General features: G+C 52.7%; 1 protein-coding gene across 9 annotated transcripts in view; it reads left to right on the top strand.

The window, feature by feature from the left end:
* TRIOBP (TRIO and F-actin binding protein) overlaps positions 1–26,654 on the top strand; it is a 73,902-nt gene that overhangs the window by 2,603 nt on the left and 44,645 nt on the right. For 2 of the 9 annotated variants that reach the window (XM_074391115.1, XM_074391114.1), the window contains exons 1-4: positions 5,897–10,623; positions 13,528–13,729; positions 16,116–16,284; positions 21,074–23,894. In XM_074391115.1, the coding sequence (XP_074247216.1) occupies positions 10,340–10,623; positions 13,528–13,729; positions 16,116–16,284; positions 21,074–23,894 (3,476 nt within the window). In that variant the 5' untranslated portion in view covers positions 5,897–10,339. Of the gene's footprint in view, positions 1–1,716; positions 1,891–3,097; positions 10,624–13,527; positions 13,730–16,115; positions 16,285–21,073; positions 23,895–26,654 lie in introns of those variants that run through there. The other 7 variants (XM_074391122.1, XM_074391118.1, XM_074391119.1 and 4 more) reach the window with 7 other exon arrangements.

The raw sequence follows: 26,654 nt of genomic DNA, 5'->3' as shown, positions 1-26,654 counted from the left end.
TTCCCAAGGGACCTGTGTGAGTTGGCAGTGTGGCGCTGTGCCCCTCACTTCCACCTCCGAGAGAGCAGGGACACACACGGACCTGGTTTGGAATCAGCCACTGTGACCTTGAGGGAGCTAAGGAACCTCTCGGAGCCTCAGTTTCCTGATCTAAAATTAGGATTAATTTGATTTACAATGCAGAGTAGCTGTAAGACAAGGACACTCAAACTTTGGGGTGCATTAGAATCACCTAGAGAATCACTTCTTTTTTATTTTTATTTCTATCTATTTACTTATTTTGAGATAAAGTCTCTCTCTGTTACCCAGGCTGGGGTGAAGTGGCACGATCTCCACTCACTAAGACCTCCACCTCCCAGGTTCAAGTGATTCTTGTGGCTCTGCCTCCCAAGTAGCTGCGACTGCAGGTGCGCACCACGCCCAGCTAATTTTCATACTTTTAGTAGAGGCGGGGTCTCACCATGTTGGCCAGGCTGGTCTCTAACTCCTGGCCTCAAGCGATCCACCTCAGGCTACCAAAGTGCTGGGACTACAGGCATGAGCCCCTGGCTGAAATCACTTCTTTAAAATGCACAGCCCCAGACCTCACTCCCCTAGAGATTCTGACTGGGTGGACTGGGAGAGGGAAAGGGGAATCTAGATATTTTTTTTGAGATGGAGTCTCACTATGTTTAGGCTGGAGTGCTGTAGCTATTCACAGGTGCAATTATAGCAATTACCTCCTGGGCTCAAGAGCTCCTCCTGCCTCTGCTTCTGAGTAGCTCAGACTGCAGGTCCACAGCATCTTACTCAGCATTTTTTTTTTCCTGAGACAGGCTTTCAGTCTGTCACCCAGGCTGGAGTGCAGTGGCACAATCATGGCTCACTGCAGCCTTGACCTCCCAGACTCAGATGATCCTCCCACCTCAGCCTCCTGAGCAGCAGGGACCACAGGCCTGTACCACCCTGCCCAGCTAATTTTTGTATTTTTTGTAGAGATGGGGTTTTGCCAGTTGTCCAAGCTGGTCTTGAACTCTTGGGCTCAAGTGATCTGCCCGCTTTGGTCTACCAAAGTGCTGGGATTACAGGCACAAGCCACTGTGCCCAGCAGGAATCTGCATTTTTTTTTTTTTTTTTCGAGACAGAGTCTCATTCTGTTGCCCAGGCTGGAGTGCAATGGTGAGGTCTAGACTCACTGCAACCTCCGCCTCCCGGGTTCAAGCCATTCTGCTGCCTCAGCCTCCCAAGTAGCTAGGATTACAGGCATGCACCACCGCACCCAATTGATTTTTATAATTTTAGTAGAGGTCGGGTTTCACCATATTGGCCAGGCTAGTCTCAAAATTCCGACCTCAAGTGATCCGCCTACCTCAGCCTTCCAAAGTGCTGGGATTACAGGCATCAGCCATGGTGCCCGGCCTGGAATCTGCATTTTTATGAACAGCCCAGGAGGGTGTAATGCAGAGTCCTTGGTATGCACTTTCAGCAACACTGCATTAAGGACTAGAAATCACACATCAAATGCAGGTGAGTGCCTGGGTGCTTAGTGGGTGCTTAGTGAGTGTTTGTTGAGTGAGCTAAATGAACAGGGATGAATGGAGAACAGGAACATCCAAAGGAATGGATGAGTAACCTTATTTCCCTGGTCCTTGTTTGGAAACTGGGGCAACTGGGGCTGGGGCTCAGGTGAGTGACCAGCCAGTCATCTGGTCTTTGCCTCCCCCTCATTTTCCCAAGGCCTCACCTAGAGGGTCAGCCACTGGATCACAGGAACAGCCCTGGCCTGACTCACCCAACATGGAGGAGGTATCTGGGCGAGCTCCATGTGAACACTTTGAGGCCAACATGCTCACCCAGAACCACTGTCAAAACTGCTTCCACCCTGAGGAGGCCCATCGAGCAAGATACCAGGTGGGCCAGTTTTCCACATCGTTGGGGTGGTTTGGGATGGGAACATGGGTGATGGACTGGGCCTCTCCTGTCCACTAACTTGCAGTTAAACCAAATGCTGGCCTTCCCCCCGACCACAGCCTCAATTTTCCCACATTACAATGACGTGGTTGAACCATGTGAATATTTTACACTCTTCACTTTCTTCCTGCTTATATGAGTTTTACTATTGCCTCATTGAATCTATTATTACTTTGTTATTCTTTAAATCAACATCTTTTTCCCCTTCTTTTGAAACAAAACTTCACATCATCACCACAAGTAGAAAACTAGAATTATTTCCTGTAAGTACAAGGTTAAGAAAAAAGGTAGAAAAAGAAAAAAATCAAAACAGAAATGTCACCAGGCGCGGTGGCTCAAGCCTGTAATCCCAGCACTTTGGGAGGCCGAGGCGGGTGGATCACGAGGTCAAGAGATCGAGACCATCCCGGTCAACATGGTGAAACCCCGTCTCTACTAAAAATACAAAAAAATTAGCTGGGCATGGTGGCGCGTGCCTGTAATCCCAGCTACTCAGGAGGCTGAGGCAGGAGAATTGCCTGAACCCGGGAGGCGGAGGAGGTTGCGGTGAGCCGAGATCGCGCCATTGCACTCCAGCCTGGGTAACAAGAGCGAAACTCCGTCTCAAACAAACAAACAAACAAACAAAAAACCAGAAATGTCATCAAATCCTAACTCGAGAGTGTTTTCTTTTCTTTTCTTTTCTTTTTTTTTTTTTTTGAGACAGAGTCTCGCTCTGTTGCCCGGGCTGGAGTGCAATGGCAATGTCGAAATCTCAGATCACTGCAACCTCCGCCTCCTGGATTCAAGCGATCCTCCTGCCTCAGCCTTCCAAGTAGCTGGGATTACAGGTGCCCACCACCACGCCTGGTTAATTTTGTGTTTTTTAGTAGAGATGGGGTTTTGCCATGTTGGCCAGGCTGGCCTTAAACTCCTGACCTCAGGTGATCCACCCACCTCGGCCTCCCAAAGTGCTGGGATTACAGGCGTGAGCCACCGTGCCCAGCTGGGACTGTTTACTATGGAAGGCTCTGAGCTTGATCCTGTTGGCTCTTTGTCAAAAAGGGAGATTAGCAGATGTTAGAGAGATGTTAAGAATACACCAGAACTGGCTGGAGATTTTCTTTCTCTCTCTTTCTTTTTTTTTTTTTTTTTTTTTTTTTTTTTGGTAGTTAGGGCTTGCTCTATAGTCCAGGCTGGAGGGCAGTGGTCCAGCCATGGCTCACTGCAGCCTCAGAGTCAGGCGAGCATGTTTTATTCGCCAGCCCCGTAACAGTCAGAGGAGGCAGCCCCGAGCTTATAAAACGAGGGGTTTATATGGGGTGAGAGGCGCATAAGGGAGTTTCAGGACTGAGATAATCTATCAGCTTGTAACAGGCACAGAGATAGTTTGTCAACTTGTAACAGACCTACGATACATCATCCTGTGACTTTTGTGGCAGCAGTTTTTAAAAAAAGAGAGAAACCAGGATTTTTTACACATATGTGTCAAACAGGAATTTATAAGTATGGATAAACAACTTATGTTTTCCTGTCCTCCCCCGAGCTGCCCGGGTGGCCATAATCACTTGCGGCCTTGATGGGGCGCCTAGGTAGGAGTTCAGAAGTGCAGCTGCAGAGCAATCAGAGTCGGGGAAGGCATCAGCTTACGCGGAGGGGGATTTCTGAGGCAGTTTGTCCCTAACAAAAACAAAACAAACAAACAAACAAAAGAATATGCAAAGGCCCTGAGGAGGAAGGAGGCTGCACATGGGGCCGGAGAGGCCGCAGAGGGAGGCACAGAGGAGCTATAGGACAAGGATGGAGAATCGGGGGCCTGGTCCCACTGACTGGCCTTGTGTGGCTTTGCAGACATGCTGAGGACTTAGGATTCTTTTTTTTGAGACGGAGTTTTGCTCTTGTTACCCAGGCTGGAGTGCAATGGCGCGATCTCGGCTCACCGCAACCTCCGCCTCCTGGGTTCAGGCAATTCTCCTGCCTCAGCCTCCTGAGTAGCTGGGATTACAGGCACGTGCCACCATGCCCAGCTAATTTTCTGTATTTGTAGTAGAGACGGGGTTTCACCATGTTAACCGGGATGGTCTCAATCTCTTGACCTCGTGATCCACCCGTCTCGGCCTCCCAAAGTGCTGGGATTACAGGTTTGAGCCACCGCACCCGGCTATTTATTCTTTAAACACGGGGTTTCACCATATTGGTCAGGCTGGTCTTGAACTTCTGACCTCAGGTGATCTGCTTGCCTCAGCCCCCCAAAGTGCTAGGATTACAGGTGTGAGCCACCGCGCCCAGCATATCTAGTTAATTTTTGTATTTTTAGTAGAGATGGGGTTTCACCATGCTGTTGAGGCTGGTCTTGAACTCCTGGCCTCAAGTGATCCACCCTCCTTGGCCTCCCAAAGTGCTGAAATTACATGTATGAGCCACCTGGCCTGGGCAAGCCATTCTTCAATGGCTTTTAAATAAGGGAGTGATGTGCTCTGATTTGCATTTTTCACAGTCACTCTGATTGCTGGGCAGAGAGAATGGAGTGCAGAGTGGTGAGAGCGAATCAGGTGACCTGCCAGGAAAAGGTGCATGTACTCATCCATGCCAGAGATGACAGGGCTTTCAGATGGTGGCAAATGGACACGTTTCCGAACTCACTGAATAGGCGCTTCTGCAGGATCTGGGAGTGGGGGAGGGGGAGACCCATGGCTGACTCCTGTTGTTTCTCCAGGCAGGATACTTGGGTTCGGAGGTCTGTCTGGCGCTATCTGGGGCATGGTGTGAGGTGCGGGTAGGACACAGTGGAGATGAGGGGGAGGTTAGTGAATTGAGGGGCTGGAGCTCAGGGCCAGACTGCCATGGGAGACGGAGGCCTACCAGTCTTCAGGCTCTGTCACTGACCGAAGTCTTGCTCACGGATGAGCCTATCGTCTGCGGAGGAAAGTGTGGAATGAGACGAGACTAGGCCTGGGTGAAGGCCAGGGAATCAGCAGAGACAGTCAAGAAGGACAGAGGCTTGGAGGCAAACCCCACCGTGGGCCCCTCCTCCCCAGGGGCCAAGGCCAGAGATGGTTTCAAGGTAAGAGAGGGGGCCAGGCACATTGGCTCCTGCCTGTGGTCCCAGCACTGTAGGAGGCTGAGGCTGAAGGATGGCTTGAAACCAGGAGTTCAAGGCCAGCCTAGGTAACACAGTGAGAGCCTATCTCTACAGAGCTAAAAATTTAACTGGGTGTAGTGGTGCACGCCTGTAGTCCCAGCTGCTTGGGAGGCTGAGGCAGGAAGATTGTTTGAGCCCAGGAGATCGAGACTGCAGTGCACTGTGATCAGGCCACTGCCAGGGTAAGACTCTGTCTCAAAAAATAAAAAAAAGAATCGGAGAAGACCACTGCATCAAATCCTCCACTTTTTGAGCTTCTGGTTGCTTTAATGATTCAAGGCTGTGAAACTCTCCTTTTGCAAATGCATGAGGGTGACTTTGTGTCACTGAGCCAGGCCCTGGGACCCAACTCTGGGCAGGCAACCACCTATGTACCACATGTGATAGTAAGAAACTAACCCTGGGCCAGGCACAGTGGCTCACACCTGTAATCCCAGCACTTTGGGAGGCCGAGGCGGGCCGATCACCTGAGGTCAGGAGTTTGAGACCAGCCTGACCAACATGGTGAAACCCTGTTTCTACTAAAAATGCAAAAATTAGCCAGATGTGGTGGCAGGCACCTGTAATCCCAGCTACTTGGGAGGCTGAGGCAGGAGAATCGCTTGAACCCAGGAGGCGGTGGTTGCAGTGAGCTAAAACCGCTCCATTGCACTCCAGCCTGGGCAATAATAGCAAAACTTTGTTTAAAAAAAAAAAAAAAACCGCCGGGCGCGGTGGCTCAAGCCTGTAATCCCAGCACTTTGGGAGGCCTAGGCGGGTGGATCACGAGGTCAAGAGATCAAGACCATCCTGGTCAACATGGTGAAACCCCATCTCTACTAAAAATACTAAAAATTAGCTGGGCATGGTGGCATGTGCCTGTAATCCCAGCTACTCAGGAGGCTGAGGCAGGAGAATTGCCTGAACCCAGGAGGCGGAGGTTGCGGTGAGCCGAGATCGCGCCATTGCACTCCAGCCTGGGCAACAAGAGCGAAACTCCGTCTCAAAAAAAAAAAAAAAAAAAAAAAACGAAAAAAACTGACCATGGGTCCCAGAAGATGGTACACCCTCTTCCGGCCTTTTCCACTTACCTCCCTGTTCACTCCTTTACCACTTTGGACCCATTCCAAGGTGCTGCATGGTCAGCACTGAAGGAATGGGTGGGATTTTTTCTGCCACCCTCAGATGCTGCTGCTGGGGTCAGGGCAGGTCTCCCTGGCTGACTCTCTGCCTCACTCACTGTCTCCCCATCTCTCTGTCACAACAGGTCTCCAGGGACCAAGTTTAACCCATTTTGCCTCCAAGGATTCTAGACCCTTGGCTATATTTGCCCCTGGCTTTAGGTCAAGAGATTTCCAACATGGAGTCAAAAAAATCTATGTAAAAAAAAAAAAAAAAAAAAAAAAAAAATGGAGGCCAGGCACAGTGGCTTAGGCCTATGACCCCAGCACTCTGGAAGGCCGAGGCAGGTGGATCAACTTGAATTCAGGAGTTCGAGACCAGCCCTGGGCAACATGACGAAACCCCACCTCTACTAAAAATATAAAAATTAGCCAGGCATGGTGGTATGCACCTGTAGTCCCAGACACTCAGGAGGCTGTGGCGTTAAAATTGCTTGAACCCCAAAAGTGGAGGTTGTAGTGAGCCAAGATCGTGCCACTGCACTCCAGCCTGGGCAACAGAGCGAGACTCCGTCTCAAAAACAAAAAAAAAAAGCCGGGCACAGTGGCTCATGCTTGTAATCTCAGCAATTTTGGAGGCCTAGGCGGGTGGATCATGAGGTCAGGAGTTGGAGAACAACCTGACCAACATGGTGAAACCCCATCTCTACTAAAAAATACAAAAATTAGCCAGGTGTGGTGATGTGTGCCTGTAATCTCAGTTACTCAGGAGGCTGAGGCAGGAGAATCGCTTGAACGCGGGAGGCAGAGGTTGCAGTGAGTTGAGAGTGTGCCACTGCACTCCAGCCTGGGCAACAAAAGCGAAACTCCTTCTCAAAAAAAAAAAAAAGGAAAGAAAACATTTCTTTAAATTAGCAGGGCCTGCTGGCAGGAGCCTGTCATCCTCGCTCCTCACTAGGATGAGGTGGGAGGATCACTTAAGCCTGGGAAGGCAGCAGTGAGCTGTGATCGCACCACTGCGCTCCAGCCTGGGTAGCAGAGTGAGACCCTGTCTCAAAAAAACAAAACCATCCCCAGCTTTGCTGCAGCTATGATCCCTATGCACCTATACTGGGTGCAGACTTACCTCCATGAGCCTGATAAAGGTGTCTCCTTGAGCTCAGCGAAGAAACGGTTGGGTCCAGTTGTGACATCTTTTTGTTTTTTTGAGATGGAGTCTCGCTCTGTCGCCCCGACTGGAGTGCAGTGATATGATCTTGGCTCACTGCAACCTTTACCTCCTGGGTTCAGGCAATTCTTCTGCCTCAGCCTCCCGAGTAGCTGGAACTACAGGCGTGTAGCACTGTGCCCAGCTAATTTTCTTTTTTTATTTTTAGTTGAGACGAGGTTTCACCATCTTGCTCAGCCTGGTCTCAAACTCCTGACCTTGTGATCCATCTCCCTCAGCCTCCCAAAGTGCTGGGATTACAGATGTGAGCCCCTGTGCCCGACTATTTATTCTTAACAGTATTTAACATTATTCTGCCAGTTTAACATTTATCAAATTTTATTTAATATTCTTACATAACTTGTTATATTTAAGGTTTTTTTTTTTGGTGTTTTTTTTTTTTTTTTTTTTTTTTTTTTTTTGAGACAGAGTCTCATTTGTCTTTCAAGCTGGAGTGCAATGGCAAAATCATAACTCATCAGGCTCAAGCAATACTCCCGCCTCAGCCTCCAGATAGCTGGGACTACAAGCATGCGTCACCACACCCAGCTAATTTTTAAAATTTTTTGTAGAGACAATGTCTTGCTCTGCTGCCCAGGCTGAGACCAGACACTATTGGTCCCTTTATGGGCCGGGTGGGGTGGCTCACACCTGTAATCTCAATACTTTGGGAGGCTGAGGCAGGCTGATCACCTGCTATCAGGAGTTCGAGACCAGCCTGGCCAACACTGGCAAACCCCTGTCTCTATTAAAAATACAAAAATTAGCCAGGTGCACTGGCTCGCACCTGTAATCCCAGCACTTTGGGAGGCCAAGGCAGGTGGATCACCTGAGGTTGGTAGTTCAAGACCCGCTTGACCAACATGGAGAAACCCCATCTCTACTAAAAATACAAAATTAGCCAGGTGTGGTGGCACATGCCTGTAATCCCAGCTACTCGGGAGACTGAGGCAGAATTGCTTGAACCCAGGAGGCAAAGGTTGCAGTGATCTGAGATTGAGCCATTGCACTACAGCCTGGGCAACAAGAGTGAAACTTGGTCAAAAAAAAATTAGCTGAGCATGGTAACAGGCACCTGTCACCCCAGCTACTGGGGAGGCTAAGGCAGGAGAAGAATTGCTTGAACCCCAGAGGCGGAGGTTGCAGTGAACCGAGATTGCACCATTGCACTCCAGCCTGGACGACAAGAGGAAGACTTCCTCAAAAAAGAAAAGAAAGAAAGAAGAAGAAAGCCCTTTACAAATATTAACTCATTTAATTCTCAGAACACCCGCAGGAGGTGGGTCCTGCTGTCCTGCTGGTTTTGTAGATGAGCTAACTGAGGCACAGAGAGGATACGTCACATGGCCCAGCTCTTGGTCATACCTCAGCCTCCATTTCAGAGAGGAGAAAACAAGGCTCCCAAAGGGGAAGTTATCGGCCTGAGGTCACCAGCGGGGAAGTGGAGGAGCCAGGATGCGGACTGAGGTCCATCTGAGGCCAGAGCCAGTGCTGACCCGCCAGATAGGAAATCAGAGCTGGCGACTGACCAGGGGGCACGTTCGAGCGGGTGGTGGGTGGCGATGGGGGCTGGGGTGAAAGCCAGGATGAGATGTCACATCAAGCTAGGGCTCCTGCTGGGCTTGGCAGGCCAGAGACCCCTGGCTGATGCCTAGAGTGCCTCTCCTTCCTCATTTCTGCTGTGGTGTCCCCTGGGTGGCCAAGGCGCCAGGCCCGGCTGTGGATCTGACACCTCCTGCTGCCGAGCTCTGATCAGAATCTGACCGCAGGGCAGGGGGCGAAACTGAATCCTGCTGGGCCTCCCCTGGCCTGGCTGTCACAGCAGACACCCCAGCCCTAATCCTTGGCACCGCCCGTCCCTTAGCAGTTGCCTTGTTGGAACCTGGAGAGCCTGTGCCCACCCCAGGGTGCCGACCAGGCTGCTGCCTTGGCCCTGGGCTCTGGACTCCAGGATCCCCAGGGATCCCATGCCCAGGCTCCTGCCCCTCCTAGCTCTCAGGTGAGCTGCTGGGATCGGGTTCCTGCGGTTTCATGTCCCACATTGTTCTTGGCCGGGCCCTGGCTTATGAAACAGTAATGAGGGGCCCCTGCTCCCGAAGCCAGTCCCTCTAAGGTTTCCACTGCCTCAGCTGCTGCTGCCACCACGGCCTGGAGTCGGGGCCTGGGAAGGCGGCAGCGTGGGGGCCTGAGCCGGAGCCCCCCGGGGACAAGGGTGCTGACAGCCGACAGCCGCCACCACCGCCAGAGCCCGCAGCCCAGGTAATCCGAGAGGAGGCGGGGCGCAGGGTGACATGGCCACTGTCTCCCACCACCAGGGGAGGGACCTGCAGCTCTCCCGAGGTGGGGAGGAATGGGGAGGGGACCCTGGAGGTGAGCAGCCATTCCCCCTTGGTGAGCCCAGCACCAGACCAGCCTTCATAGGTGTGGCTTCCCGAGGGCGGAGGGAGAGAGGAGTGGGCAGCTGGCTCCAGGCCCCCGCCCTTTTCCTGGGCCTTGACCCTCCAGCCCTGGAGCCCCTGCTTCTCTGTTAGTGGGGCAAATCTCTTCTGTACTCCAAGGCCTTGTTTTCCCATCTCCTCCACCATCAAACCGCCTCTTCCTCCCTCAGACCTCTCCCTTCTCTCAGCCCACTGAATCCTTCCTCCTCAGCTTTGTCTTTTGGCCAGAAAAGAACCTGATGGATCCTTCTATCCAGCTCATTCTGGGGCGCACACACACACATGCATGTATACATAACTTAAAATTATGCAAACATACAGATCAGTGTACCCTCGGGAACTGCAGAGACGTGCATGCACGAGAGCTCTCGATGCCATGTGCACACGTGTGCCCCCAATACCAGGCCTTTATCCATACACATACCTGCTCCAAGGCCCATCATATGTATACACACGTGTGCATGCACACACCAGGCGCCTCGACCAGCCCTCGGCTTGAGTCCCAAGGGGCGCTTCCTGCCTGATGGGCAGCTCCTTGGGAAGTGTGAGATCCCTGGAGGAGACGCCTGGAGACTCCCACACTGCCCAGTGCCGGGAGGGGCTGTGCAGGGGGAGGGGAGCACCCACGTGGGCTCTGAGCTGCCTCCTCTCTCCAACCCTGGTCCAGGAGCTCAGGAGCCCTTCGGCTGCTGAGGTGCCCTACTGCGACCTGCCTCGATGCCCACCAGTCCCTGAGGACCCACTTAGCTCCTCAACCTCCAGCTGCCAGCCTGTGGTGGACCCAGGCCTCAGGCCAGGCCCCAAGAGGTGGGTAGAGCCCCAGGGCTCGGGGAAGATCTTTGTCGGGTGGAACACCCTCACCCTTCCCACTTGCGCTCCTTCCCCAAGGCAGCGCCTGTATCTAATGGCTGCTGGCATGGGTCATGTGCTCAGTCCTCCAAGCCTAGGCACAGGCAGGAGGTGGGCGTGCTCCTCAGGCCCACAGAAGAACTCAGATCACACCACTGTGCTTGCACCTGGGTGGCTGAGCCTCCCCTCCCCAACCCTGGCTGTCTCTCCCAGGGGCCCTGCCCACCCCATAACCTTCCAAGACCTCGCTCAGCTGGGTGTGTGGCTGCTGTGTACCCACCTTGCAGTGGGCATGGCCACATCCTGCTCACATTTGCTGGTTCCCTTCGCACAGCTTTAAAGATTAAATAGTCCCTGCACCCAGGGGCACCTGCTGTCACCCACCTACCTGGGTGTGCACTGCTCCAGGCTCTGGGGTTCCTTCCATCCTCAGGCCCAAGTGGAAGTCTTCCTTTAGGGTCATGGTACCTTGGGAGGCCATGGCCTGAGTGTCTAGAAACCTGGGTCCCAGCTTAAGATTCATCCCTGCTGGATCTTGAGCAAGTTACTCTGTCTTTCTGTGTCTCATTTTTCCTGTCTGTAAAATAAAAGGGCTTGAATCAAATCAGCACTGCACTGTGATTAGGTGCTCCTCATGGGTAGGCATGTTAAAAACAAACATACAAAAAAAAAAAAAAAAAAAAAAAACAGGGCAAGGTGGCTCACACCTGTGATCCCAGCACTTTGGGAGGCTAAGGTGGGTGGATCACTTAAGCTCAGGAGTTCAAGACCAGCCTGACCAACATGGTGAAACCCCGTCTCTCCTAAAAATACAAAAATTAGCCGGGCATGGTGGCAGGTTCCTGTAATCCCAGCTGCTCAGGAGACTGAGGCAGGAGAACTGCTTGAACCCAGGAGGCAGAGGTTGCAGTGAGTTGAGATGGTGCTATTATACTCCAGCTTGGGTGATACAGCGAGACTCCGTCTCAAAAAAAAAAAAAAAAAAAAAAACCCTCAAAGACAACTTTGCTATCAAGTATGTTTCAGAAAGTCTGGGATAAATGCAGTTGAATAGCTTTCCTGCAGGACTTGTCAGAGCCTTTAGCTTGCCTGTGTGCACTGTGGCTTTTAGGTAAGGGAGGTAGAAAAGTATATCATTTGACTACAGAGCTCTTTTTATGGTCAGCACTTATCATCATGTAGGCCAATCTGTGGGTCACTCTTTGGGGATCCTGTCAGCACTAAGCCTTCTTGAGCCTGTGGCTTCTTTTAAAGCAGGGCTTTCTCAGCAGCTCCCTCCTTCAGCATCCAGGCTGGTGAACCTGTCACTGCCCGTGGAGCGTGCTGCCTCTCACATCCTCATTAGCCCAGCATGAGTCTGTCTCCTTTTTTTGTTTGTTTGTTTTTTTGGTTTTTTTTTTTTTTTTGAGACGGAGTTTCACTCTTGTTACCCAGGCTGGAGTGCAATGGCACGATCTCGGCTCACCGCAACCTCCGCCTCCTGGGCTCAGGCAATTCTCCTGCCTCAGCCTCCTGAGTAGCTGGGATTACGGGCACGCGCCACCATGCCCAGCTAGTTTTTTGTATTTTTAGTAGAGACGGGGTTTCACCATGTTGACCAGGATGGTCTCGATCTCTCAACCTCGTGATCCACCCGCCTCGGCCTCCCAAAGTGCTGGGATTACAGGCTTGAGCCACTGCGCCCAGCCTTTTTTTTTTTTTTTTTTTAATCAAGATGGAGTTTCACTCTTGTTACCCAGGCTGGAATGCAATAGCACGATCTTGGCTCACTGCAATCTCTGCCTCCCGGGTTCAAGTGATTCTCCTGCCTCAGCCTCCCGAGTAGCTGGAATTACAGGCATGTACCATCATACCCAGCTAATGTTTTTGCATTTTTTAGTAGAGACGGGATTTCTCCATGTTGGTCAGGTTGGTCTCGAACTCCCAACCTCAGGTGATCCACCCGCCTCAGCCTCCCAAAGTGCTGGTATTACAGGCATGAGCCACTGCACCTGGCCATGTCTTCTTAGACTTACTGAGCTTGGGGTCAGTAGACTAAGACTAACTTGGAGAAGGAGCTCCACTTTCGGTTGAAAATTGGGGCTGGGGCAATAGTTTTCGTTCATAACACAGCTCTGCCCTTTCCTTTCTCTGTGACCTCAGCCAGTCTCTTGACCTCTCTGAAATGGGAATCATTATTATTATTATTATTTTGAGATGGAATCTTGCTCTATAACCAAGGCTGGAGTGCAATGGCAAGATCTTGGCTCACTGCAACCTCAGCCTCCCGAGTAGCTGGGATCACAGGCATGCGCCACCACACCTGACTAATTTTTGTATTTTTATTTATTTGTTTTTGAGATGGAGTCTCATGGTGTTGCCCAGGCTGGAGTGCAGCGGCACAATCTCAGGTCACTGCAACCTCCGCCTCCCGGGTTCAAGCAATTCTCCTGCCTCAATCTCCAAAGCTGCTGGGATTACAGGCGCATGACACCGTGCCCAGCTAATTTTTGTGTTTTTAGTAGAGATGGAGTTTCACCATGTTGACCAGGCTGGTCTCGAACTCCTGACCACAGGTGATCTGCCCATCTCAACCTCCCAAAGTGCTGGGATTGCAGATGGAGGCCACCATGCCCAGCCTAAAATGGGAATTATTATACTTACTTTAAAGGGATGTTGTTTTAGCTCATCGAGGCAACCCATATAAAAAGCCAGACACAGAGGCAGCCCTCGGCATTGGCTCCCCCTCCCACACCAGCATGTGCAGTGTGTGGGCCCCAGGCTCCCTTTGTGAGTGAGTGTGTATGCCTGGGTGGGGTGAGGGGTACTCCTAACTCCCCATTACTTTTTGGGAAAAAGTCATGGGTCTGTCTCTTCTCCCAGGGCCCCATCCCCGTCAGCAGGGCTCCTGGAAGAGGGCCCCACAGCCACCCCCAGGAGCAGGACCCAGGAGCTTGAGGCGGCACCCTATCTGCAGGGCCTGACCTCTCCCCTGCAAGGCAGCAGCAACGAGAACCCCAGCTGTGACCCCAGCTCCAGCCCTGACTCTGCCACCCCTGATGATACCAGCAGCTCGTCCTTTGTGGTGAGCCAGCAGCGGGAGATGGGGAGACGAGAGGGGCCCATGCCACCGACTCCAGCCCTGGGTCCTGCCTCAACTGCAGGCCAGGGTCGAGCCTCATACTGGAAAGCCGGTGAGGTCCTCTGGACCATTAGCTGGCACCTCGGGCCACCCCGGTGAACCCCTGGAGGGTGGGAGTTTCAGCACAGGCTGGCCCAGGGCAGCTGGAGGCTGGCTGTGAAGAGTTTCAGCCAACAGGAGCTCCGGGTGAATCACCAGCAGGCTCGGGCTGCCACACACTCTCAGGTCCCAGAGGGCTGGGACATTGGGCACAGTGTCTAGAGCAAGAGTGGCACAGAACCCCAGGGCCCTGCCCTTGCCACACAGTGCTGAGCCCCATGACCAGCCCTGGCATAGATTTCCAAGGGACATAGGAAAGGGAGCAGGCTGCGGGGGTCATTTAGCTATGAAAAGAGAAGACCCAGGAGTCTTTCCTCAAGCATTTGCACTTTGAGGGGCTGCCACAGAGCAGGAGAGACAGGCTTGTCCCAGGAGACCCCCCAAAGGAAAGTGACAGGGGTGGTGATAAGTTTCAGAATAAAACAAACCAGTCCGGGTGAGGTGGCTCACACCTGTAATCCTAGCACTTTGGGAGGCCAAGGTGGGCGGATCACGAGGTCAGGAGTTCGAGACCAGCCTGACCAACATGGTGAAACCCCGTCCCTACTAAAAATACAAAAATTAGCTGGGCATGGTGGCGGGTGCCTGTAATCCCAGCTACTCAGGATCCCAAGGCAGAAGAATCCCTTGAACCCGGGAGGTGGAGGTCGCAGTGAGCCGAGATCACACCATTAGACACCAGCTTGGGCAGTAGAGCAAGACTCCTTCTCAGAAACAAAACAAAACAAAATACAACACAACAAAACAAAACCAACCCAGCTTCTCCTTCCTAAGGGCTTGGTGGGTGTGGGCTCAGGGGAGACCCACCACACCCTTGGAGGCGGAGGCTCCGATGGCCCCACATGGGGCTGAGGCTCAGAGAGGGGAGCTACCTAGTGGAGGCTACACACCTGGGAAGTGTTGGGGCTAGGATTTGAACCCACTTCTCTCTGGCCCCTTGGGGAGTCTCACGCAGTCCTGAATGCAGAACTCTGGGACTCTGGGGAAAGCTCTTGGCTTCAGTGGACATGCATGTCTCCCAGGTTTATTGAAGGTGAGTGACTTAGCACTTAGCACCTGCTAGAGCCCAGCACAGTGCCAGGCTAACAGCACATGCTTTTTATTTAATTGATTGATTGAGACAGGGTTTCTCTCTGTTGCCCAGGCTGGAGTGCAGTGATGCAAAAACAGCTCACTACAGCGTTGACCTGGACCCAAGCGATCCCCCAACCTCAGCCTCCTGAGTAGCTGGGACTACAGGCATGCACCACCACGCCTAGCTAATTTTTTTTTTTTTTTCTTTTTTGAGACAGAGTCTTGCTCTGTTGCCAGGCGCCAGGCTGGAGTGCAGTGGCATGATCTTGGCCCACTGCAACCTCCGCCTCCCAGGTTCAAGCAATTCTCCTGCCTCAGCCTGCCAAGTAGCTGGGATTATAGGCACGTGCCACCATGACCAGCTAATTTTTGTATTTTAGTAGAGATGGGGTTTCACTATGGTGGCCAGAATGGTCTCAATCTCTTTTTTTTTTTTTTTTGAGACAGAGTCTTGCTTTGTCACCAGTGCCAGGCTGGAGTGCAGTGGCGCGATCTCAGCTCACTGCAACCTCCGCCTCCCGGGTTCAAGCAATTCTCCTGCCTCAGCCTCCCAAGTACTTGGGACTACAGGCACACACCACCATGCCCAGCTAATTTTTGTATTTTTTTAGTAGAGACGGGGTTTCACCATGTTGGCCAGGATGGTCTCGATCTCTTGACCTCGTGATCCGTCCGCCATGGCCTCCCAGAGTGCTGGGATTACAGGCGTGAGCCACTGCGCCTGGCCGGGAAGTGTTTTTTGTTTTTTGTTTTTTTTTTGAGACGGAGTTTCGCCCTTGTTACCCAGGCTAGAGTGCAATGGCGCGATCTCGGCTCACCGCAACCTCCGCCTCCTGGGCTCAGGCAATTCTCCTGCCTCAGCCTCCTGAGTAGCTGGGATTACAGGCACGCGCCACCATGCCCAGCTAATTTTTTGCACTTTTAGTAGAGACGGGGTTTCACCATGTTGACCAGGATGGTCTCGATCTCTCGACCTCGTGATCCACCCGCCTCGGCCTCCCAAAGTGCTGGGATTACAGGCGTGAGCCACCGCGCCTGGCCGGGAAGTGTTTTTTAATGTCAGTTCCTTTCCCTTTCTTCCACCCTCTCATTCAGGAACTGCATGTCCTGGAGCCTTTCTTCTGCAAATATACTTTCTCCTCCCCTTCTCTGGCAGGACTGGGACATTGCCGAGAGGCAGGAGGAGGCCCTCAGCTGGGACGAGCTCGAAGTGATGATCCCGAGGCAGCCTCAGGAGGGGCCGAGAGCCTACAGCTCCCAACGGGCTCCATCTCTCCTCACCAGATCCTCTGTGAGAGGAGATGCTGCAGGCCAGAAAAAGGAGGGTGAGTTCTGCCAGGTTCGTTCCCATGCTCGTGGGTATGTGATGGCATGGGGCTCCCCACATAGCCATCTCACTGGCCATTTGGGACCCTGTGCATGGCTTACTTTGGTGGCCTGAGTGTTAATAATAGTAACAGTTCCAGCCGGGCACGGTGGCTCACACCTGTAATCCCAGCACTTTGGGAGGCTGAGGTGGGTGGATCATGAGGTCAGGAGTTTGAGACCAGCCTGGTCAACATGGTGAAACCTCATCTCTGCCAAAAATATAAAATATTAGCTGGGCGTGGTGGCAGTGCCTGTAATCCTAGCTTATTGGGAGGCTGAGGCAGGAGAGGCGGGAGGTGGATAACCCAGGAGGCAGAGTTTGCAGTGAGCCGAGACTGTGCCGCACACAGCACTCCAGCCTGGGCAAAAGAGTGAGACTCCATCTTAAAAAAATAAATAAATAGGCCGGGCGCGGTGGCTCAAGCCTGTAATCCCAGCACTTTGGGAGGCCGAGGCGGGTGGATCACGAGGTCGAGAGATCGAGACCATCCTGGTCAACGTGGTGAAACCCCATCTCTACTGAAAAAATACAAAAAATTAGCTGGGCATGGTGGCACGTGCCTGTAATCCCAGCTACTCAGGAGGCTGAGGCAGAAGAATTGCCTGAACCCAGGAGGCGGAGGTTGCGGTGAGCTGAGATCGTGCCATTGCACTCCAGCCTGGGTAACAAGAGCGAAACTCCGTCTCAAAAAAAATAAATAAATAAATAAATAAAATAAATAAATAAAATAATAATAATAGAGTTCCCTGTCATGATGGAGCAGCCACAATGAGCCATGCTACCCACTTTATTATTATTATTATTATTATTATTTTATCATTATTATTTTGAGACAGAGTCCCACTCTGTCACCCAGGCTAGAGTGCAGTGGCGCAATCTCGGCTTTCTGCAACCTCTGCCTCCCCAGTGTAAGGTTGACCAAAAGCAGGGAGAGGCAGACCCAGGGTTGGGTTTAGCAAGTTTATTTCAACCTGCCAGGCTGTCTCACCACAGGCAATGAAGGCAGCAGCCTGGCTTACACACTATGGGGGTCTATAGAGGGGTTTGCAGGTAGCCAGGTGCTGTTCTAAGAAAAACTTCATTTTGGTTCTCGGGGGCTGACATCCTGCTTAACTGGGTCAACATTGTGAATCCAAGAGCCAGATGCGGTCACATCCTGGAACCTAGGTGCCCTGTTTACAAGGCCTGAGGCTGTTTCTGTTATAAGCTTGGCTTAACAGGGGAGAATGGAATAGTGGGGGGGTGTCTATGGGCCTGACTTGTTGGAACCCTAACACCCAGTTTAAGCAATTCTTTTCCCTCAGCCTCCCAAGTAACTGATATTACAGGTGCCCGCCACTACACCTGGCTAATTTTTGTATTTTTAGTAGAGATGGGGTTTCACCATGTTGGTCAGGCTTGTTTCAAATTCCTGGCTGGGGATTACAGGAGTGAGCCGTCATGCCTGGCCATAGCTAAGGAGTTTGGACTTTCTTCTCTAAGTAGTAGGGAGCCACCGAAGGTTTTTTTTTTTTTTTTTTTTTTTTTTTTTGAGACGGAGTTTCGCTCTTGTTACCCAGGCTGGAGTGCAATGGCGCGATCTTGGCTCACCGCAACCTCCGCCTCCTGGGCTCAGGCAATTCTCCTGCCTCAGCCTCCTGAGTAGCTGGGATTACAGGCACGCGCCACCACGCCCAGCTAGTTTTTTTGTATTTTTAGTAGAGACGGGGTTTCACATGTTGACCAGGATGGTCTCGATCTCTCGACCTCGTGATCCACCCGCCTCGGCCTCCCAAAGTGCTGGGATTACAGGCTTGAGCCACCGCGCCCGGCTTTTTTTTTTTTTTTTTGAGACGGAGTTTCGCTCTTGTTACCCAGGCTGGAGTGCAATGGCGCGATCTCGGTTCACCGCAACCTCCGCCTCCTGGGTTCAGGCAATTCTCCTGCCTCAGCCTCCTGAGTAGCTAGGATTACAGGCACGCACCACCATGCCCAGCTAATTTTTTGTATTTTTAGTAGAGACGGGGTTTCACCATGTTGACCAGGATGGTCTCGATCTCTTGACCTCGTGATCCGCCCGCCTCAGCCTCCCAAAGTGCTGGGATTACAGGCTTGAGCCACCGTGCCCGGCGCGAAGGTTTTTGAGGCAGAAAGGCATGCCATTGGACTGTGTCTTAGGAAGTTCCTTAGGGCAAAGGTACAAAGGATGAATTGGAGCAGGGCGGGGCTGAAGGATGAGAAACCAGTTCAGAGGCTGCTGTGGCCGCTGTAGCAATAACTGGTTCATGCCTGAATCGCCGGCAAATGGGAAATCCCTAGGGTGGTAGGTTGTCAGGAAACAGGATAGTCATGGTCTCCAAGAATCACCCCTCAGATTCTGTGTCAGTTACTGAGAGAAAAAGGTACCCTTAGGCTGGGGAGAGTGGGCAGATACCACCTTCAGCAAGTGGCTGCTCAGCATCCCCAGAGTGGGGCAAACCGACATCAGATGCCCCCTGATGTGATGCATGGGGTCGGGGGTGGGGATGCTGGGGTGGGCATGGAATCCCTTCCCTTGTAATTCGTCCTGCTGAAAATGCATTGCCTGCACCTCACCCCAGTGAAACATCAAACACACCTGAATTCAAAGACATTCTGCAAAATGATTGGACTATCCATAGGGCGAAAAAGGGAATAGAGGATGTTCCTGACTAAAAGAGACTAAGGAGACAAGGACACGGAATGCCATGTGTGAGCCCAGTGGGATCTGGGACAGGAGGAGACAGAGCTGTGGCAGATGTTATTGGGACAACTGGGGAAACTTATTACTTTTTTTTTTTTTTGAGATGGAGTCTCGCTCTGTTGCCCAGGCTAGAGTGCAGTGGTGCGATCTCGGCTCACTGCAACCTCCGCCTTCTGGGTTCAAGAGATTCTCCTGCCTCAGCCTCCTGAGTACCTGGGCCTATGGGCGCATGCCTGGCTAATTTTTTGTATTTGTAGTAGAAGTGGGGTCTCACTGTGTTAGCCAGGATGGTCTCGATCTGCTGACCTCATCATCTGCCCAGCTTGGCCTCCCAAAGTGCTGAAATTACAGGCGTGAGCCACTGAGCCTGACAACTTTTTTTTTTTTTTTTTGAGATGGAGTCTTGCTCTGTCACCCAGGCTGGAGTGCAGTGGCTCAGTCTCCACTCACTGCAATCTCTGCCTCCCGGGTTCAAGCAGTTCTCCTGCCTCAGCCTCCTGAGTAGCTGGGATTGCAGATGCCTGTCACCGCCTCCAGCTAACTTTTTGTTTTAGCAGAGACAGGATTTCGCCATGTTGGTCAGGCTGGTCTCAAACTCCTGACCTTAGGTGATCCACCCGCCTTGGCCTCCCAAAGTGCTGGGATTACAGATGTGAGCCACCTTGCCTGGCTAACTCGGGTAATTTGAATATGGACTGCATGTTAGATCACAGGATTGTATTGATGTTCTGTTTCCTGAGTGTGAAATGACATTGTGGATGAGAAGGAAAATGTCCTTGTTCTTAGAGGCATTAGGGAAGTGTCATGATGGCTTCAACTGCCCCTCTCACATGGGTCAACAAAATGGATCAATGATAGGTAGGTGTGGGTAGGTAGATAGGTATCGTGTTAGTTCATTCTTGCGTTGCTATAAAGAAATACCTGGCCGGGCATGGCAGCTCATGCCTGTAATTCCAGCGCTTTGGGAAGCCAAGGTGGGTGGGTCACCTGAGGTCAGGAGTTCGAGACCAGCCTGGCCAACATGGTGAAACCCCGTCTCTACCAAAAATACAAAAATTAGCCTGGTGTGGTGGTGGGTGCCTGTAGTCCCAGCTACTCAGGAGGCTGAGGCAGGAGAGTCTCTTGAACCTGGGAGGCAGAGGTCGTAGTGAGGTGAGGTTGAGCTCCCCCCCAAAAAAAAAGAAAGAAAGAAAGAAAGAAAGAAATACCTGAGCTGAGGCTGGGTAATTTGTAAATAATTTTTTTTGGCTCATGGTTCTACAGACTGTACTGGAAGCATGGTGCTGGCATCTGCTTCTGGTGAGGCCTCAGGGAGCTTACAATCATGGTGGAAAGTGAAGGGGGAGCCTGCACATCGCAAGGTACAAGCTGAAGCAAGAGAGAGAGGAGGAGCCAGCTCCTTTTTTTTTTTTTTTTTTTTTTTTTTTTGAGATGGAGTTTCGCTCTTGTTGCCCAGGCTGGAGTGCAATGGCGCGATCTCGGCTCACTGCAACCTCCGCCTCCTGGGTTCAGGCAATTCTCCTGCCTCAGCCTCCTGAGTAGCTGGGATTACAGGCACACGCCACCATGCCCAGCTAATTTTTAGTATTTTTAGTAGAGACGGGGTTTCACCATGTTGACCAGGATGGTCTCGATCTCTTGACCTTGTGATCCACCCGCCTCGGCCTCCCAAAGTGCTGGGATTACAGGCTTGAGCCACCGCGCCCGGCCAAGAGATGGGGTTTTACTGTGTTGGCCAGGCTGGTCTCAAACTCCTGACCTCAGGTGATCCACCCACTTTGGCCTCCCAAAGTGTTGGGATTACAAGTGTGAGCTACCGAGCCCGACCAGTTTCAAATTCTTGATCTCATCTTGAGAGAGGCATCCAAGCCCTTGTCTAACCAGCCTTGGTCAGAGAGGTGGAGTCACTTGGTACAGACAGAGGCCTGTAAGAGGAGGGTGTGGGGTCTGCCCTAATCACTGGTCCTAGGCGACAAAGAAAGGTGGAATATGAGAGCTGTCTGGACCCCTCGCCTTACCTTGAGCCTCTCTCTTCTCTCTCCAGACACCGGCGGTGGGGGCCGGAGCGCAGGACAGCACTGGGCAAAGCTCCGGGGAGAAAGCGGGTACTTCTCCCTGGGGCAGCACCGGTCACCACTGACCCAGGCTTCCTCCATGACACCACACAGTGGACCTCGAAGCACCACCCCCCAGACTTCCCCTGGCCAAAGGGACGTTGCCCAGGCTGTCTCTACACAGCCTGACACCGCCCGAGCCTCCTCTCCCCACCAAATCACCCAAAGGGATGGCCCCGGGGCCTCATCCACACAGCAGGATACCTCCAGGGCCTCATCCACACGGCGGAACACCCCCAGAGCTTCCGCTCCCTCACGAAGCACCCAACAGGATAACCCCAGAACCTCATCTAACCAACAAAATAATCCTCAACTTTCTTCTCCCCTAAGAGCCACCCAACAAGATAACCCCAAAACCTCTTTTACTCAGCAGGACAACCCCCAAACTTCTTTTCCTGCTTGTACTCCCCAGCAGGAAAACCCCAGAACACCCTGTGCCCAACAAGACAATCCCAGACCTTCCTCTCCCAACAGAACTACCCAACGAGAGAATCGCAGAACGGCCTGTGCCCAGCGGGACAATCCCAGAGCCTCCTCTCCCATCAGAGACAACCCCAGAACACCCTGTGCCCAGCGAGACAATCCCAGAGCCTCCTCTCCCATCAGAGACAACCCCAGAACACCCTGTGCCCAGCGAGACAATCCCAGAGCCTCCTCTCCCATCAGAGACAACCCCAGAACACCCTGTGCCCAGCGGGACAATCCCAGAGCCTCCTCTCCCAACAGAGCCACCCAACGGGACAATCCCAGAGCCTCATCTCCCATCAGAGACAGCCCCAGAACACAATATGCCCAACGGGACGATCTCAGAGCCTCATCTCCCAACAGAACCACTCAACGGGACAACCTCAGAACACCCTGTGCCCAACGGGACAACCCCAGAGCCTCATCTCCCAACAGAACCACCCAGCGGGACAATCCCAGAACACCCTGTGCCCATCGAGACAATCCCAGAGCCTCCTCTCCCATCAGAGCCACCCAACGGGACAACCTCAGAACACCCTGTGCCCAGCGGGACGATCTCCGAGCCTCATCTCCCAACAGAACCACCCAGCGGGACAATCCCAGAACACCCTGTGCCCAACGAGACAATCCCAGAGTCTCCTCTTCCATCAGAGCAACCCAACGGGACGATCTCAGAACCTCCTCTCCCAACAGAACCACCCAACGAGACAACCCCAGAACACCCTGTGCCCAGCGGGACAATCCCAGAGCCTCTTCTCCCATCAGAGCCACCCAAAGGGACAACCCCAGAACTTGTATTCAACAGAACACCCCCAGATCATCTTCTACCCAACAAGACAACCCTAAAACTTCTTCTACCAAATGGGATAGCCTCAGACTCACTTGTACACGACGGGACCACACACACTCCCTTTCCTTTCAACCAGACAACCCTGGAAGCTCCTCTCAGTACTGCACCCAAAAGGAGAATCTGAGACCATCATCTCCCCACTGCTCCACTCAACGGAACACTCCCAGGAATTCGTCTCCCCATCGGATTAACAAAGACATCCCCTGGGCCTCCTTTCCCCTCCGGCCAACTCAGAGTGATGGTCCCCGAACCTCTTCCCCATCTCGCTCCAAGCAAAGCGAGGTTCCCTGGGCGTCCATTGCCCTCCGGCCAACCCAAGGTGACAGGCCTCAGACTTCATCTCCCAGTCGGCCAGCCCAGCATGACCCACCCCAGTCCTCCTCTGGCCCCACCCAGTACAACTTGCCCTCACGGGCCACCTCTTCCTCCCATAACCCAGGCCACCAGAGCACCTCCCAGACTTCCTCGCCTCTGTACCCCGCTACCTGTGGGGCTCCCCTGACCTCTTCTGAGCCCTCCCAGCCTCCCTGTGCTGTGTGCATTGGGCACCGGGATGCCCCCCGAGCGTCCTCGCCCCCTCGCTATCTGCAGCACGACCCCTTCCCCTTCTTCCCAGAGCCTAGCGTCCCTGAGAGTGAATCGCCCCACCATGAGCCTCCCTATATACCACCTGCCGTGTGCATTGGACACCGAGATGCACCCCGAGCATCCTCGCCCCCTCGCCACACCCAATTTGACCCCTTCCCCTTCCTCCCAGACATGTCAGACGCTGAGCATCAGTGTCAGTCCCCCCAGCACGAGCCCCTTCAGCTCCCCCAACCTGTGTGTATTGGGTACCGAGATGCACCCCGGGCCTCCTCCCCACCACGCCAGGCCCCAGAGCCTTCCCTCTTATTCCAGGACCTCCCCAGGGCCAGCACCGAGAGCCTTGTCCCTTCCGTGGACTCTCTGCACGAGCCCCCCCACATCCCCGCCCCCGTGTGCATCGGACACCGGGATGCACCCGCCTTCTCGTCCCCACCACGCCAGGCTCCTGAGCCATCCCTCTTCTTCCAGGATCCCCCTGGAACTAGCATGGAGAGCCTGGCCCCCTCCACTGACTCTCTGCATGGCTCCCCAGTGCTGATCCCCCAAGTGTGCATCGGGCACCGAGATGCACCCCGAGCCTCCTCCCCACCCCGCCACCCGCCCAGTGACCTAGTGTTCCTGGCACCCTCACCTTCCCCAGGCAGCTCCGGGGGCTCCCGGGGCTCAGCGCCTCCTGGGGAGACGAGGCACAACCTGGAGCGGGAAGAGTACACCGTGCTGGCCAACTTGCCCCCACCCAGGAGGCTGGCACAGAGACAGCCAGGGCCCCAGGCACAAAGCAGCATCGGCGGCCGCAAACGCAGCCCTGGCCGTGCGGAGGTGGAGCGCCTCTTCGGGCAGGAGCGCAGGTGAGCCCAGGGTGGCGTCAGCCAGGTGGGCTGGGGAGGAGGCTCTGCAGTGGGACAGGTGGAAGGTTCTCAGGGTTAGAGTGCCAGAAGAAAGGGTTCAAATCCTCCTAGACTGCCATTTACTGGCTGTGTGACCTTGGGCAAATCACCCCATCTCTCTGTTTCTACATTTTAGGAGTTTTGTGGGGTTTTGTTTGTTTGTTTTGAGATAGACTCTTGCTCCGTCGCCAGGCACCAGGCTGGAGTGCAGTGGCGCAATCTCGGCTCACTGCAACCTCTGCCTCCTGGGTTCAAGCAATTCTCCTGCCTCAGCCTCCCGAGTAGCTGAGACTACAGGCATGTGCCACCATGCCCAGATAATTTTTGTATTTTTATTTATTTATTTATTTATTATTTTTTATTTTTTATTTTTTTTTGAGACGGAGTTTCGCTCTTGTTACCCAGGCTGGAGTGCAATGGCGCGATCTCGGCTCACCGCAACCTCCGCCTCCTGGGTTCAGGCAATTCTCCTGCCTCAGCCTCCTGAGTAGCTGGGATTACAGGCACGTGCCACCATGCCCAGCTAATTTTTTGTATTTTTAGTAGAGACGGGGTTTCACCATGTTGACCAGGATGGTCTCGATCTCTCGACCTCGTGATCCACCCGCCTCGGCCTCCCAAAGTGCTGGGATTACAAGCTTGAGCCACCGCGCCCGGCCTAATTTTTGTATTTTTAGTAGAGACGAGGTTTCACCGTATTGGCCAGGATGGTCTTGATCTCTTGACCTCATGATCTGCCCACCTCGGCCTCCCAAAGTGCTGGGATTACAGGTGTGAGCCATCGCGCCCGGGCTGTTTGGTTTTTTGCCCAGGCTAGAGTGTGATGGTGCGATCCCGGCTTGCTACAACCTCTGCCTCCCAGGTTCAAGTGATTCTCCCACCTCAGCCTCGAGAGTAGCTGGGATTACAGGTGACCACCACCATGCCTGGCTAATTTTTTGTATTTTTAGTAGAGACAGAGTTTCACTATGTTGCCCAGGCTGGTCTCAAACTCCTGACCTCATGATCTGCCTGCCTTGGCCTCCTAAAGTGCTGGGATTACAGGTGTGAGCCACCACGCCCGGCCTGTTTTTGGTTTTTTTGTGTGTGGTTAAGTGATGTCATGCACAGCCCGGTGGTCAACAGCAAAGACTGTAGTCAGGAAGGCTAAGTCCAAATCCTGGGTCAAAGTCACGTCTCCACCTGTGTGACTGGACAGATGAGTTAACCTACCTGAGCCTCAGTTTCCTCATCCGTAATGGAGGGGAGCGTGAGCACATTCATTCAAATGAGGGTGAAATCTCAAACCCTTTGATCCAGACTCATGGGTTTGTTTTTTATTCTGTGCAAGAAGGAAGTGCCCATGATTTTTTCCTGACTTAGCAAAGAAAACTCATGGGTCCCTGTGCGTTTCAGAAAATAGATGTCAATTTAAAATGTATGGCCAGAGCCACCTATTTTAAGAAAGAGAATGCCGGAGGCTGTGGCTCATGCCTATAATCCCAGCACTTTGGGAGGCTGAGGTGGGTATCATGAGGTCAGGAGTTCGAGACCAGCCTGCCCAGTATAGTGAAACTCCTTCTTTACTAAATATAGAAAAAGTAGCCGGGCGCAGTGGCTCAAGCCTGTAATCCCAGCACTTTGGGAGGCCGAGGCGGGTGGATCACGAGGTCAAGAGATCGAGACCATCCTGGTCAACATGGTGAAACCCCGTCTCTACTAAAAATACTAAAAATTAGCTGGGCATGGTGGCGTGTGCCTGTAATCCCAGCTACTCAGGAGGCTGAGGCAGGAGAATTGCCTGAACCCAGGAGGCGGAGGTTGCGGTGAGCCGAGAGCGCGCCATTGCACTCCAGCCTGGGCAACAAGAGCGAAACTCCGTCTCAAAACAAAAACAAAAACAAAAACAAACAAACAAACAAAAAAACAAAAAACAAAAAACAAAAGAAAAAGAAAAAGTAGCTGGGCATGGTGGCATGTGCCTGTAATCCCAGCTACTCAGGAGGCTGAAGCTGAGGCAGGAGAATCGCTTGAGCCAGAGATTCGGAGGTTGCAGTGAGCCGAGATTGTGCCATTGTACTCCAGCCTGGCAACAGAGTGAGACTCCGTTCCAAAAAAAAAAAATTTTCCTTTCCCAGTAGCTTGATCATTTAATATCCAGGTGACAACTATGTGGTCTCCGGCATTAGTATAATTCTTTCTTAGGCCTTACAAAAAAAAACCCTAGGCCAGGCATGGTAGCTCACGCCTATAACCAATCCCAGCACTTTGGGAGCCCGAGGTGGATGAATCACCTGAGGTCAGGAGGTCGAGACCAACCTGACCAACATAGTGAAACCCCAAACCCCATCTCTACTAAAAATATAAAATTAGCAGGGTGTGGTGGCACGCAGCTGTAATCCCAGCTACTTGGGAGGCTGAGGCAGGAGAATCGCTTGAACCTGGGAGGCGGAGATTGCAGTGAGCAAAATCACACCATTGCACTCCAGCCTGGGCAACAAGAGCAAGACTTCATCTCAACAAAAACGTAGCGTAGTTTTAGGTTCACAGCAAAACGGAGCAGAAAGTGCAGAGTTCCATGCACAGCCTCTCCCGCTACCAATGTCCTGTACTAGAGATGTGTGCTCGTTTTTAGCTCCTGGCCTCAAGGGACCCCGCTTTCTTGGCCTCTCAAAGTGCTGGTGAGCCACTGTACTGGTGGTGATACATTTGTTACAATCCATGAACCTGCACTGACAAATC

This window comes from Saimiri boliviensis, chromosome 21 (assembly GCF_048565385.1).
Source record: "Saimiri boliviensis isolate mSaiBol1 chromosome 21, mSaiBol1.pri, whole genome shotgun sequence".
NCBI lineage: Eukaryota > Metazoa > Chordata > Mammalia > Primates > Cebidae > Saimiri > Saimiri boliviensis.
This window is presented reverse-complemented; position numbering and strand designations above follow the sequence as displayed.